At 23.9% G+C, this 14,535-nt stretch overlaps 1 protein-coding gene and 1 non-coding gene across 2 annotated transcripts; one reads left to right on the top strand and one right to left on the bottom strand.

Moving 5' to 3' along the window:
- Positions 1–3,340: 3,340 nt before the first annotated feature.
- On the bottom strand, positions 3,341–10,427 carry LOC112596479 (histone deacetylase 6). Its single transcript, XM_025342179.1, has 18 exons — positions 10,053–10,427; positions 9,470–9,595; positions 7,881–8,011; positions 7,633–7,816; positions 7,376–7,473; positions 7,142–7,315; positions 6,889–7,081; positions 6,777–6,836; positions 6,630–6,719; positions 6,462–6,568; positions 6,162–6,373; positions 6,017–6,098; positions 5,554–5,641; positions 5,289–5,471; positions 5,044–5,201; positions 4,773–4,968; positions 4,536–4,665; positions 3,341–3,694 (listed from the first exon to the last, which is right to left on the bottom strand). Exons 1-18 carry the CDS (start codon positions 10,053–10,055, stop codon positions 3,390–3,392), a joined length of 2,520 nt encoding a protein of 839 aa, XP_025197964.1. The 5' UTR covers positions 10,056–10,427; the 3' UTR covers positions 3,341–3,389.
- A 3,635-nt stretch (positions 10,428–14,062) lies between these two features.
- LOC112596501 lies at positions 14,063–14,181 on the top strand. The gene has a single exon (XR_003114778.1). It is a non-coding gene; the product is annotated as a 5S ribosomal RNA (ribosomal RNA).
- Positions 14,182–14,535: the final 354 nt, after the last annotated feature.

Here is a 14,535-nt window from a genome sequence, read left to right as displayed (position 1 = left end):
CCACTATGTAAATCATCTATATTATTATGTTATATAAATATGAAAATGAAAATCATTGTCTCGCTCTCGCATGTTCTCTCATAACTACTCATTCGATCGTCATGAATTTTTTTTATTATAATGAAGAGTACATTGCAGAGCAGGTTTTAATCTTAGTTAGGAATTACGATTCTATAAGTTTATGAACAATTAAATTAGTAATTATTTTTATAATCGGTGAATATTCACCAAAAGATATTATTTTTTTATCCGTGTTATTACTTACCAATTGTTAAAAATAATAGAAATTAATATTTTAGTGAATATTTGATGTAGTATAGTACAGGTATAATACAAAATTTTTTCATTGTTTTTGATTCACGCTATTGAAACTTTATGAGTTGTTGGATTTTAATCCAGAATGTAAAGGAAATAAAATTTGTTTTTAGACACTTTATAAACAAACTACTTTGCATGTTCGTATATAATTTGAACATAATAGCTTAACATAGAATCTTAGTCTGTCATTACTTACTAGGTGTATCGTCTATGAGACTATGTCTATTGTCTATATTGGTGTTAAAGACATATATATATAGATACCTATGAGTATACATTTTTATTTGGGTAGGACAGGTCACAGGTATATAGTTTTGAAAACTTAGTTCCACACTTCTATTGGTGTGTATTTTGTTTGCATGAATGTTTTTAATATTACTCAACGTTTATAGGTATATTATACCTACCTATTCAAACACATACCTATGCATCTCATTGTGAATGTACATAGGCGTAATACACAAATTCATGAATGCATTATAATATGTGCCTATCTACATATATTATACAGAATGATCCAATTATAATGGTATAATATGACCACTTATATAGTATTATGTACACATAGGTATATTTTTTGAAATGTTTAAATTATTTAGTTTTTTGTTCTACTCGTAGCTATGTATCTTAAAATATTTAAGTGTTTGTATAAATATTACATAATATGTTTATTCAATGCTTATAGTTATGCAAAATGCAAACCATTCTCATCATATATTCTAATACATGTATTATAAAAATTTAGGAAAAAGACTCTCTTCAAGTGTTTAACAGTATTTTATATGATTTCAAATAAAATATTGTATAATAATATAATAATTATGTTAAAATAGTAGACACTTATATATTTACTAACAGCACATGGCAATGATTATTTAAGCAATAGGCATCTAATTTTTTAGTATACACATTGATAACCATTTCAATAAATTACAAGAACAACCAGATGGATACAATAGCAAAATAATAAAGAAATTATTCCAAATATAACCCAAACTGGTGTGAAAAAAATGCAACAGAATGTTTACTCACAATGCAAGATAACTACACTGGTTTAGGCTAACAAATTTCTAGGATTACCTAATTAAAATAGAAAATCAAAGGTTTGTTTGTTAACTTTAACTTTTCTATTTCAATACATAGTTAGCTACAGTTGTCCAAACAATTAAAATTAAAGACACAAATAAATATGAAATATAATTGGACAAGCTTTGTTATTTTTATTTATTTAAACACTAGTTGTTTAATATCTAATGTTACACAGTATAATACAGTAATATATGCAAACAACTTTTATTGTGGTCACAAAAATTACACGAGATAAATTTGACCTACAAAACAGTATACCTTTAAAAGTACCTACAGTTCTTACATTAATTTTAATATATTTTGTTTAAGCTTGATAATTGTGATTATGTGTTCAGAAATTATATTCATGTTTCAATAATAAAAAGAAATATATTTATAACACCTCAATATTAAAAGAAGAAATTTTTTTTATAGTATGTAATTAATAATTATAGCATATTTAATAATACTGCATGTATTGAGTTATATAAAAATTATGAGTAAAAATTAAAAATCAGATAATTTACATTTGTGTTTAATCTATCTTTAAAATAAAAATACTGTAATATCTATAAGAACATTTGTACAATTTTAATAAAGTAAGAAAAATATTTTGAAAAAAATTTCTCTTAATTTTACCTATTTTGTGCTACGTAACATATTTTACAGAGGAACTAATTATTAAGTATGAAAATCAAATCATATAATATGTATATATTAATTATTTTTGATGGCATAATATTAATAATGTTGATCAAAAAAAAAAAAATAAATAAAAATAAATACTTATTTTCTGTAGTTTATAAAAAATTACATAAAAGAAAATGTATACTAAATATTGTATAGTATACTATTAATTATATTGTTTTAAAAGATGTATTTCATAAATAGTTAGTATGAATTTTTAGGTACTAAAAAGTATTGTATATAAAGTAAAAATTATGGAAACACCCATTATGTATATATGAAGTATGTTTAAAAAAAATAGATAAGAGTAAATAAAAATGTACATAATTAAATATAACAATATATATTTGTTATAAAATTAATTAAACATTTTAATTGAGTACTTAATGGAAAATAATTAATCATTTTAAAAAAAATTGAAAGATTACAAATAAGTATAAATTTAAGTTTATTTCCTATTAGAAATGAGCAAATTGATATTAGTTATAGTATAGTATGTTTACAATTATTAATGACTAACAATGTATTATTGGAATTTTTTACTCATTAAAATATTATTTTATATCATTATTAGATTTGGAAAACAGTCTTTAAATTAATTACTACTTTAACATATATAAAATATTGATTTTGGGTCAAAATATTCAAAAATATGCAACAAGCATCAAATATGGTAAAAAATATTTTATTATTATCTAGAAACTATTACAATTCATTAACATTACTAAAAAATATAAAATATTTATATTTAAAAATAATTAGCTTTTGACTTCGAGATAAAAATAGATCATAACTGATGGTGGAATTCATTAGTAATAATCATCAATAATATGAATAAGTATGGATAGAGAATATTATTTTAAAAGATACTAAATAAATATTAATATTAATTTACCCATTGAATTACAAAACGATAGTAATTTAATAAATTTGGTAGCATCTTTTATAAATGATCAAATATTTATTTCAGTATGTTTTTTTATATTTGTAAGACAAGATCAAAGTTTTTCCTTATTTTTCAAAATGTTTTTATAGTTAAACTATATTATAAGTGAATAATTTTTGATGTCACAGTATTAAATAGTCGCTTATAAATGTATGATAATAATAATTAAAACTTAGGTTTTATTAAATAGTGAAATCAGTAAGCATATCGAAAATTAAATAACGAAAGTGAGAAAAAATACAATACTAGTAAAAAATATACATAAACAATACATATAAATACTTAAAAACCATGACACTTAATTAACAAATATCATCTAAAGTATTAAAACTAAATTTATCAACAATATAACAATAACTATTGGAGACATTTAATCATTAATACTAAGTGAGTGTTTACTTGTTCTTTCATAATTGAAAAATTTAAAACATGACCAATAATTTTTTTGTACATTAACTACTCTTTTTATTGTTTTCTGGGCGTTTTTACAAATAGGAAATTCTAGGTCTAAAGGTGGAAGAGGGTCTCCAAGTAAAGCTTTTGTGCACATGGTCATACAATATGAAACCGCATCTATATTGTAACCTCCTTCTAAGGCGAGTATGACTTTACCATTTGCCAAAGATGATAGAAAATGTGTGAGATGTCCATAACATTCAGGTGTCACCTTACAACCTACAAAAAAATATTCAAATGAAAAATTTTAAAATGTGAATAATTATTTATTTAGGTTTAAATACAAGTGATTATGTAAAAATTTAATTTTTATATTTTGACAATTTTATTATTAAATTTGAATTAATGTTAATAGGAGGAAAACAAAGACACAAATACTGGATATTGTATTAATATGAAACTTTTTTTTTTCAATTTAAAGAATTCAGGTTATTATTTATAACTAGTAAGTTAAAACCATTACTATCAATTTAATTCAAATTATATAGAAGATACCATATACTCAAAAAGTGTTTGTAAAAACAGTTAAACACAATAAAAAAATCTATCATCTAGCTACGATCAAAGTTGAAATACTTAATTTATAAATAATAATAAAAAAGAATTTGTTGTGTCATAGCATTTGATGTTAAAAATATAAGTTTAAAAACCATAAAAATAACAGATTTTTAAATATTTTAATATATATTTTTTATTTGTGACCTTATAATTACACTATCGATCAACAATAGTACTGACAGATACCATTTACAAGTTATTTTGAAGTAGTATATAAATATATTTGAGATTAGAAATTTGAATAAAATCTCTTTGATCACACCACTAAAAAGAGTATGTCTGATTCCAACTTGAAGAGACTATATTGATGAATTAAAGATCCATAAGTGATTAACAATTTATGAAAAAAAAAGTTAATAATTAAATCATACTGAAGTGAATTGAATATTAATCACTTTTAAAAATGTTTACTCAACATATATAATTTGTGTGTATTAATATGTAAATATATGTATGTTTAATAATACTTATATAATATTTAACAATAAAAATATAATTTAACCTCCAAGTGGATCTCCTATTGCAGCATCAAATCCAGCTGACACTAAGACAAGTTCAGGGCAAAATTCATAGGCTATTGGTAAAATTATATTTTGCATAACTGAAATGTATTCAGCATCACCCATACCATTCTAAACAACAGAAAATAAATAAATGATCAAATATTTTTTATCAAAATAACAATTTAATTTATTTACACAGCCTAACTAAGTTATTTTTCAATTAAAATTAGACTTACTTTATTCCAGGGTATATTAACGGTATATCCTTCTCCATTCCCTGAACCTGTCACCTTATGTGAGCCTTCTTCAGAGCATGGAAAAAATTTTGCATTCTGGTAACGATGTATTGATATATACAAAACTCTTGGATCAGAACTAAATGCTCTCATTGTGCCATTGCCAAAATGTATGTCCCAGTCCAGAATCATAATTCTAAATAAATGGTTATCCCAATTGGTGATAAGTAAATAATATTTCTAATACGTAACATCATGTTTTTTGACATACCTTTTGAGACCATACTTATTTAAAGCATAGCTTGCAGCAATAGCAACAGAATTAAAGATACAGAAACCACAGGCTATATCAAGTTCTGCATGATGTCCAGGAGGACGAATTACAGCCACACCTGATGCACTTTCATTATTTATTACAGAATCAACAACCTAAAAGTAAAATAAATAGGTATGGTTAATTGTTTCATTATTAATACAACTAATCTTTTAGTAATATTAATTGATTTATGATAATACTTGCAACAAACACCCAGAAGCTAGTGTTGAGACTTTAAATGTATCTGCAGTTAAATACACAGAATCATAACATTTTTCCTTTTCAATTAATTCTGATGGTGACAATTTATATAAATTTGACATTTCATCTATATGCTCTTTAGAATGAGCAAGGAGTAATTCACTTTCATCTGCTTCTCTTGACTAAAACAATTAAAATAGCATTTTTTAAATAAAATGATGACTTTCAATAATTACAAGTATTTAATAACAAACATGTTCATACCGGTAAAATTAAAAGCCGGTGTGTCAATTGAAACTCATTGAACATATTTAAAATTGCACTTATTCTACCTGGGCATTCTGGATGTCCACTAAAACAATAAAATAATTAATCACAAACAATACGAAATTAAGTTTATAAATATTTAAATAATTTTTTTTTTAATTTGCATACAATTTACATAAGCTTAAGACATGATACAATATTAGTTTATAGCAAAATTAATGTTAAAAATTTGATAAATATTGTACAATACTGTACAGAACTTTTACCAGTAATAAATTAGTATGAGAGAGTGAGAGACATTAAATTAGTTTTTATATAAACAAATTTATTTATTTACGCTTTTAAGGAGTCAATCAGTGTAAAATTTTATTGGTTTTATCATCATATAAATCAATAATAATATGTGTATACATAAATATTTTAAATAGGTAAGCAATACTAGATAAGTAACAAATTATACCTTTCGCTGCTCTCATGTTTTTGGTCCATGATCAGATCAAACGAAACACAAACTTTATTATTTATGTTTAATAATTGGGTCTCTATAAATATAAATTATAAATATTGAATGAAAATAATAAATACACACTAAAAAATATTCTCACCAGATATTAAATGTTGAAGAACAGAAAATTCATCTATTTTTGAAATATCTTGAGCAGGATAACAGTCAAAAGTTGGAAATACACTCAAGGGTTCCTCATCGTATGAATACATAGATACTGCCCTGAACGATTGACTTAATAAAAAGTCAACTTGAAAACATTTCCAATACTTTTGATGTGCAAAAATTACATTCTGTATTGTTTGCACAATGCTAAAATAAAAATAATAATAATGATAATAAATAATTATTGTTTATTTTTTTCGATGTTGTCTACTAACAAAATATTTATAAATTTTACCTATTAGAAGGATTGCTAGTCATATCAAGTGATGGACACGGATCTCCGAGTAATGATTTTAAAGTTAATGCTGCTCCTTCAGCTAATGATTTCAAACAATATCCTCCCTTAAAATATCTAAGTTAGTACATATCATTTTTAATTGCTTGAAGCAAGATTAAAATATACCTCCAGTAAGACAGCAACTCTACCACACGCAAAACCCATAAGAGAATGAATTAAATGGGCATAACACGCAGGTGTAACTTCCATTTCTCCCTAAATACAGACATTTATACATTTAAAAATGTTTAATGTAGAGCATAATATATTTACCTCAGGACATCCCAGAGCAGCATCATAACCAGATGATATTAATATAAGATCCGGTTGAAACTAAAATGAGCAATATTGTAATTAAGAAAAATAAAACATATCAATATCTTACTTCTGAAGCAACTGGTAATAAAATTTGATGAAAAATAGCAAGGTAATCAGTGTCTCTCATGCCAGTAGCATTAAGTGGTACATTTATGTTGAAACCTTGGCCGTCACCATTACCAGTATAGTCCCAATCACTTTCACGCAAATTAGGCCAAAATTGTCCATTTTCATAACGATGAATAGAAAAATACAATACTCTACAAAAATTAAAACATTGTAATAATAATAAAATTAAAAATAATAAATTTAAATCTTACCTAGGATCATCATAAAACATTTGTTGTGTAGCTTGTCCATGATGAACATCCCAGTCAACAATTAAAATTTTGGAAACCGAATAGTGTCGAAGAACATATTCTGCAGCTATAGCTATATTATTAAAAAAACAATAGCCACAAAATTCTGATTTCATAGCATGATGTCCAGGAGGTCTTAAAAAATAAATCTGACTTCTAGCAACTTGTAAAGAATAAATATATAATAATTCTTACCTGATAAAAGCCATTCCGTTTTGTATTTTATTTTCACAAATCGCTTTAACAAGTTCTATTGAACTACCTGTAGCTAACAAAGACTGCTTATATGTTGACTAAAATATGAATACAAATTCAAATTTTTTGTATAATTATTTACAATATTTATTGTTCTATGAAATAGATAATCACAGAACATTATATTGTTTATAAACAATAGTTAATAAAATAAATTTTGTTCTTTTTAATATCCACTAGTATTTAAGTTTACTTACTGGGTGAAAGTAAATTGCATCAAATTTAGAAGACAATGTTTGTAAAAGATCAACTGATTGTATGTTATCAGTAGATTTTAATATGTCTATTATGTTTTGTGAATGTTTCATTAATAACTCATCATTGGTGGCATTCCGGCATTGTATTTTTATACATCTTTCAATTAATCCTAACTCATTACATCTGTTGAAATTTTAAAATATAACATAAATAATGGTTTTTAAAAATATTTTAATATTGAGCTTACCTTTTAATGATTGATTCATATCGTTGAGGATTTTCTGGATAATTAATATCCCAAGCACACAAATGATTAGAAAACTGATCATCATAGATAATTCCAGTACTTTTAATTGATTTGTCAATAAAACTTCTAGCCTGTAGAAAGAAAATAGTTTATAATACCTTAAGTATCTAAGTACTTATTTTAATTTATTATATTTGTTGTAACTAAATATAGTTATATAGATAATAATAATTAAATAATTACTTAGTAAAACTTGTTTATACATATATATATATATTCGTAATAAACAATTTAATTATTTAGAAATAGTGTTTTAAAAAAATTATAAAATACTATTTATAAACTTTTTATTAGAATAATTTATGTGATAATGATCTGTGAGAATAACATTTTATAGTAATAATGAATATTCTTTTAAATTTCTCTAAAACAAATTGTTAGTATAAATAACATTAATACTGAACACAGTTTAAGAAAAAAATATCTTAATATAAATAAAACAAATTTCTTGAATTCTTTCAACATTTTTTAAAACTATATTTTAATAGTAAATTTTAAATTATTATCATTATATTCAAAAAAATAATTTTTGTTGTTGTGATTTTAACATTTAAAAAAAATCTTCAATTACTAGTATAGTTTATATGAGATATTATAGTTATTTTAATTAAAACAATTGATTTTTTTAAATTAAAATCATTGATTTAAATATTTATTCTGTAACCAATTTGTGTAATTAAAATATTTAACAAAACATTGTAATTATTTTACTATTTATACCAAACTGATTTAATGCTATTTTTTATTAACTTAGTGGAATCAGTTAAAACAATACTATAATTTAATTGTTTACTTTAAAAGCTACATTATTAAATATCAAAATAACCTATTACTGTTTTGTTACCCTTTCCCCAAGATATAAACTTGAATATAGGTATATTTATTTATTTTATGAATTAATGCTTAACGACTTTTACAATGAAGTAACAAATGACATAATTGCATACATGAATTTAAGTTAATATAGTTAATATAAATTATATAATTATAAATATGTCATAATTAGAGCTCGAGAGTTGTAGGAGCCTTTTTTAGCTCATATTTTTAGCTATGTTTGATCTGATCATGGACCAAAAACATGAGAGCAGTGAAAGGTATAATTTGTTACTTATCTAGTATAGCTTACCTATTTAAAATATTTATGTATACACATATTATCATTGATTTATATGATGATAAAACCAATAAAATTTTACACTGATTGACTCCTTAAAAGCGTAAATAAATAAATTTGTTTATATAAAAACTAATTTAATGTCTCTCACTCTCTCATACTAATTTATTACTGGTAAAAGTTCTGTACAGTATTGTACAATATTTATCAAATTTTTAACATTAATTTTGCTATAAACTAATATTGTATCATGTCTTAAGCTTATGTAAATTGTATGCAAATTAAAAAAAAAAAATTATTTAAATATTTATTTTAGCTTTAAATTGAGTGCATATAGAACAATATGCAATTCCTACAATTTCTGAGCACTAGTAATAATTATACTTTGTAACTTAAAAGTACTAGAACAACTTACATTTTTAAAATCATCTTGCACATGGTCATACATTTGCCGATCTTTCATATTATTTGTTTCCAGAAATTCCTTTTTTCTAGCAGCTATTAGAGCACTAGTTGTGGGTTTTATTTTAATTTGATTTTCCTAGAATAAATAAATAATGTATTTAGTTTTTTTCTAATCCTTATTTTGGATTACATGAAAAATTGATTAATTTAATAATTTACTAAAATTGAATGTAATAATTTTCATTTTAGCTCACTATTGATTTTTTTAATATTTAGTGAATATTCACAGAATTCAAAATAAGAAATGTACAAGTACCTATCGTCTAGAAATGACATTGTCTACAAAATGTAATTATTATATTTGATACTTACATTATAAGTTGTATACTATAAAACTATATTTAAAATATATTGCAATTTTCAAATCATATTAATAGGACTGAAAATTTACAAGACATTTTACGACATAAAATAGACAACACAGTTATAGAAACATATTAAATATCAACTAAGTGTATGCTGATTGCTTATGACGTCTTTTTTCATAAGATTGTGCGCATGAGAATCACCAATGACCATATTAGCACCCTTACCATTAGTTAAGTCAGCCGAAAGTCAATTCACAAAACAATATCATTTGATGGTTGCGAAACAGCGATGAAACAGTAAAAATTGTACTGTTGTAGAAAATGTTCAAAATAATTTACACCAAATGCTTCAATTATTCAAAATCGTCAAGAGAAGTAGAAAAAAAAACATTTACGTTGAAAATAAAAAAAAAAAAATTTTAATATTTGAACGAGAAACAACGGTGCACTTATCACATACTCGAGTAATGAGCACTGAGCAGACTAATCCCAAAAAATGAGTGGTCCGCTTATCATTAATAACAGACCGACAAATTAATGGAAACAGGCAACAGGGTAATCGATAACGGTCGAGATTCAGTGGTTCCAAAACGTATACGTGATTATCTCAGAGGAATTGGCGGTAACTGCGTACTTTTATTTTTTAATTGTTTTGAAGTTTAGACTCAACAGACTTTAATAGTGACGTACATCAATAAATTACATAGTTCATAGGTGCATGTATACAAGCTACAGGCCACACCCTATAATGGCATTGAAACATGATAAAAAATATTCGGAAAATAAAATGTCATTTACATTTTAACCTAATTTCAATACTCCCGACAAAGTAACCAATAAGGCCAAATATATCGATCCAACGGCCCTTTATCCTAATAATGAAATATCATACACAATGCAGCTTATGCGAAACGACATTATTATAATGCATAACTATACGAGCATACTATACTTAAAGAGATATTCATATAACAGTACCAAACGGAAAACTGCTCAATCAATTAGCGTTGTCGAATTTTTAACTAACTATACTATTACGAATTTGGGTATTTTGTCGATCTCAAAATTCTATTAGTCGTGATCATATTATAAATCGGTGTCAGATTTTTTTGGTAGGTCACATATTTTTGAAAAATTAGCCGGGCATTCGGATTCGCGATTTAATATGACCTATTATCACAATATATTATAAAACTTTTTTATTATGGGTCCGATGGAAATATCCAGACCATAAATTTATTATGGAAATTACCAGGAATTAATATTTTTTTCTTAATTTTACGAACACGACATAAAATAATTTAAAATAAAAATGTAATTTATTAAGATAAAATGATATATTCAATGATATATTGAGAAGTAAAATAGTCTTGAATTAAGTGGTTTCATGCTTACAATTGAATATTTTTTTCTCTACAACTTTTGAATGAAAAATGTTTCCATAAAATCTAAATATTTGTATTCAACTTAAAAATTGTGAAAATTGTTATATGTAGATTTGATCCTCGCCGCACGTATTGTCACTTATCTCGATCTTATAAACAAACGATATTATAATTATATTATAATATTATATTATTATATTATTATTATATATTATATTATTACGATGATTATGTAAGTTGTCTAGTATTGATGAAGGTATACTCATCTAAACTTTAAATAATCGTAACTAATTAACTACTCATTAGAAATACGAATATACGATGTTCAAATTAAACATATTTTTCCATTCAAAAAGGTAAATACTTATATATAATTATAACAATTTAAATTGTATTTTTTTTTTTTTAATATTATTTAAAAATTACATAAAATTTATAAAAACCATATTTAAAAAAAAAAATTTAATTTAAAAAAAAATGAGTTAAAATAAAATGTATTTCCTTGTATGATATATGGTTATTGGTTATAGAGAAGTGATTTTTATAACTGAATGTTACGAAATGTTGTTTAAAATATAAAAAATAACCAAAAGACTTAATGGTGTGAAAGTATGAAACAAAGTTTGAAAACCATTGCTATAAAGTATATTTTACAGGTTACCATTGCGTTATTATGTATTATCTATATGTTTTTAGGTTCAAACATTAAGTGAAAAAAAAACAATACCACCTTAAAATATTATTTATCAAAAAATTCAATGAATCTAAAATTGAATATATACTGAAGACTTATATTTTAATGTTTAAGTGCTAAACCAATTTATATATATTGAATCTTTTACTATTATACCTAAATAATATTGTTTCGACTAAACAAAAAACTAAATAAAAAAAAAAAATCAAATACTATATAGCTAATATGTCATTCGATGTTAAAATGTTGATTTTAAAGGCTATTCTATTTTTTTTAGTACTTTTGAATATTGTGGATAATATTACGATGTATGATAATATTTTCATAATTTTATTTTGATGATTATTTTACCATTAGGTTTCGCAAAATTTGTCAGTTAACAATTATTTGTGAAAATACACCTAATACCATTAACCGAAAAATAACAATTACTATAAAATACCTATAGTATCTATATAAATAGTAGCCAGTAGATACAATAGGTACTTATAATGTTGACTTTTGTAATAATTATAAAAATAATTTTATTATTTGGTATATCTTATACCACTTATTACTTATATCTATTATATATCTTATACATAATATATAACATGGATATAATGTTATATTGATTATTGGAATATAATATTATGTATAATACGTCCATATGACATAATATTTTTTGATTACAATGAATATCAAACATTTACTATACAACTTAAAAATTCCCTTATTCATAAAGAGCAAAAAAAAAGTTCATTTTTTTAAAATTAATTTAATTAAGTTTATCGGATGACCGCAAACCAGTTGAACGTTGAACTATAGATTATAGATAATCATTTAAAATAGTGCATTCTTCATAAAGACTACTACAGGGCAAAATCCATTGAAACTTGCAGGACTCAAATGTTAAATACCTACATTTAAAAAAATGTTCTAGCCTTTATCCTCTTCTGTTTATACATTACTATTACTATTTACTGGACACTGATAATAATACCTATATTATACAATACAGAAAATATTATTGATAGGTAATAGGTAATATAAGATTAAGTACTAGAATACCTATACCTACCAGCTATATTTAAACATTTATAAATATTTATAAAATAATAATTGTTAGATAATATTATGGTAAAATGTTTATGAAAAATGTTAGTGAAAATAAAAATTGAATCCTGAAGTTTTAGTATACTAAAAACATCTTCATATGGGTTTTATATTATTTTATACATGAAATACATACACACAGCACTGATTAAATACATAGACAATGTGAAGAGGCGAGAGAGCGGGACAGCTCCAAATAAGGAAATGACTAAATAGGTCCCGTCGGCCGTCGAGTGATATTTCCTTAACGGATAAAAGAAAACATAATACGTGTAAAAATTCAATTCGACGTGTTCCATATTCACACATTTAATATATTAGGTAGGTATTTCATATTTAACATAATAATATATTATGTCATCATCATATTATAGGTAAATAGTGATGTGTAAATTATAATTATAATATATGCCTACCTACCTACTTAATTAGGTACATATTTATTGTTTATTTTGGTGTAGAAATAAAGGTTGACCGTTGACAACTTAAACAAGTATATTTTTATCATGAAATCACAACTCAAATTACACATTCATGTTTATTGTTGAATATCGCGTTTACTTTAATAGTGTTATTGACGAATATTGCTAAGTAATTGATTTCAGTGTCTGTTCTATACCGACGTTAAAAAATCATATAAATCGGTAAGCGTCATGAGATTTTGTGCCAGTTTATTTTTTTAAATACCTACCATTATCATTGATATATATGTATGTAGAAATTAGCTTATATTATTATGTTTTTATTCTATTGGTTATTAATAAGGATGTGAACTTAATACACTAAATGTCAAAAAAAATACAATAAAATACGCACTTAAAAATTAAAATGCAAAAAATGTATTATAAAATGGCCAAAAATTATAATATAAAATGCAAGAAAATGCAAAATAAAAGTTTTATGAATGAATTGAGGATTCGTTGTTACATAATTTAAATAATGTACTTAAAAATTACGTTTCACAATCACAAAAAAATAAAAAATGCACTTTCCTACAAATTCATAGTTCTAGTTATTAATATTTATTATATTTGAATATTATTGTTTTTCTCATATCCATCGCCAACGACCATACCACGTTGAATACACCAGTTCTCGTCCGATCACTGAAGTTAAGCAACGTCGGGCGTAGTTAGTACTTGGATGGGTGACCGCTTGGGAACACTACGTGCCGTTGGCTTCTTTTTGTTGATAAATACAATATTTATTTATAATTTTAACTTAGGACAGTTTTGTTTTGCCGTTGCCCGTTGACAAGTTATTTTTTATAATAACTTTTAAATTACATAGGTAATATAAAAATATTTTCATTCAACCTAATCTAATCCGTTAAGCTGCAACTACCTAACTAATGTTAGATTCAAATATTTCAAATATATATTTACCTTTTATTTATATTTTATAATAATATTTCGCATTTTTTTTTTTTTTTTAATGAAAAGAGGCTTCAACAACTAAGGTTATTAGCCTTTTAAGTATTACATAGTGAGTGTTACATTAATTATGAATTATAAGATACAAGTTGTAACATATA

Source organism: Melanaphis sacchari, unplaced genomic scaffold (assembly GCF_002803265.2).
Source record: "Melanaphis sacchari strain LSU unplaced genomic scaffold, SCAv2.0 Contig323_pilon_pilon, whole genome shotgun sequence".
NCBI lineage: Eukaryota > Metazoa > Arthropoda > Insecta > Hemiptera > Aphididae > Melanaphis > Melanaphis sacchari.
The sequence above is the reverse complement of the archived record's forward strand: the minus strand, read 5'-3'. Positions and strand labels throughout refer to the sequence as shown.

What these genes read in the sequence shown, in the direction of transcription:
- LOC112596479 (XM_025342179.1), bottom strand. An exon ending in ATGTTTTATGATGATCCTAG is followed by an intron (nt 7,082 to 7,141) that starts GTAAGATTTAAA and finishes TAATTTTTGTAG; the next exon opens with AGTATTGTATTTTTCTATTC. An exon ending in CTGCTCTGGGATGTCCTGAG is followed by an intron (nt 6,720 to 6,776) that starts GTAAATATATTA and finishes GTCTGTATTTAG; the next exon opens with GGAGAAATGGAAGTTACACC.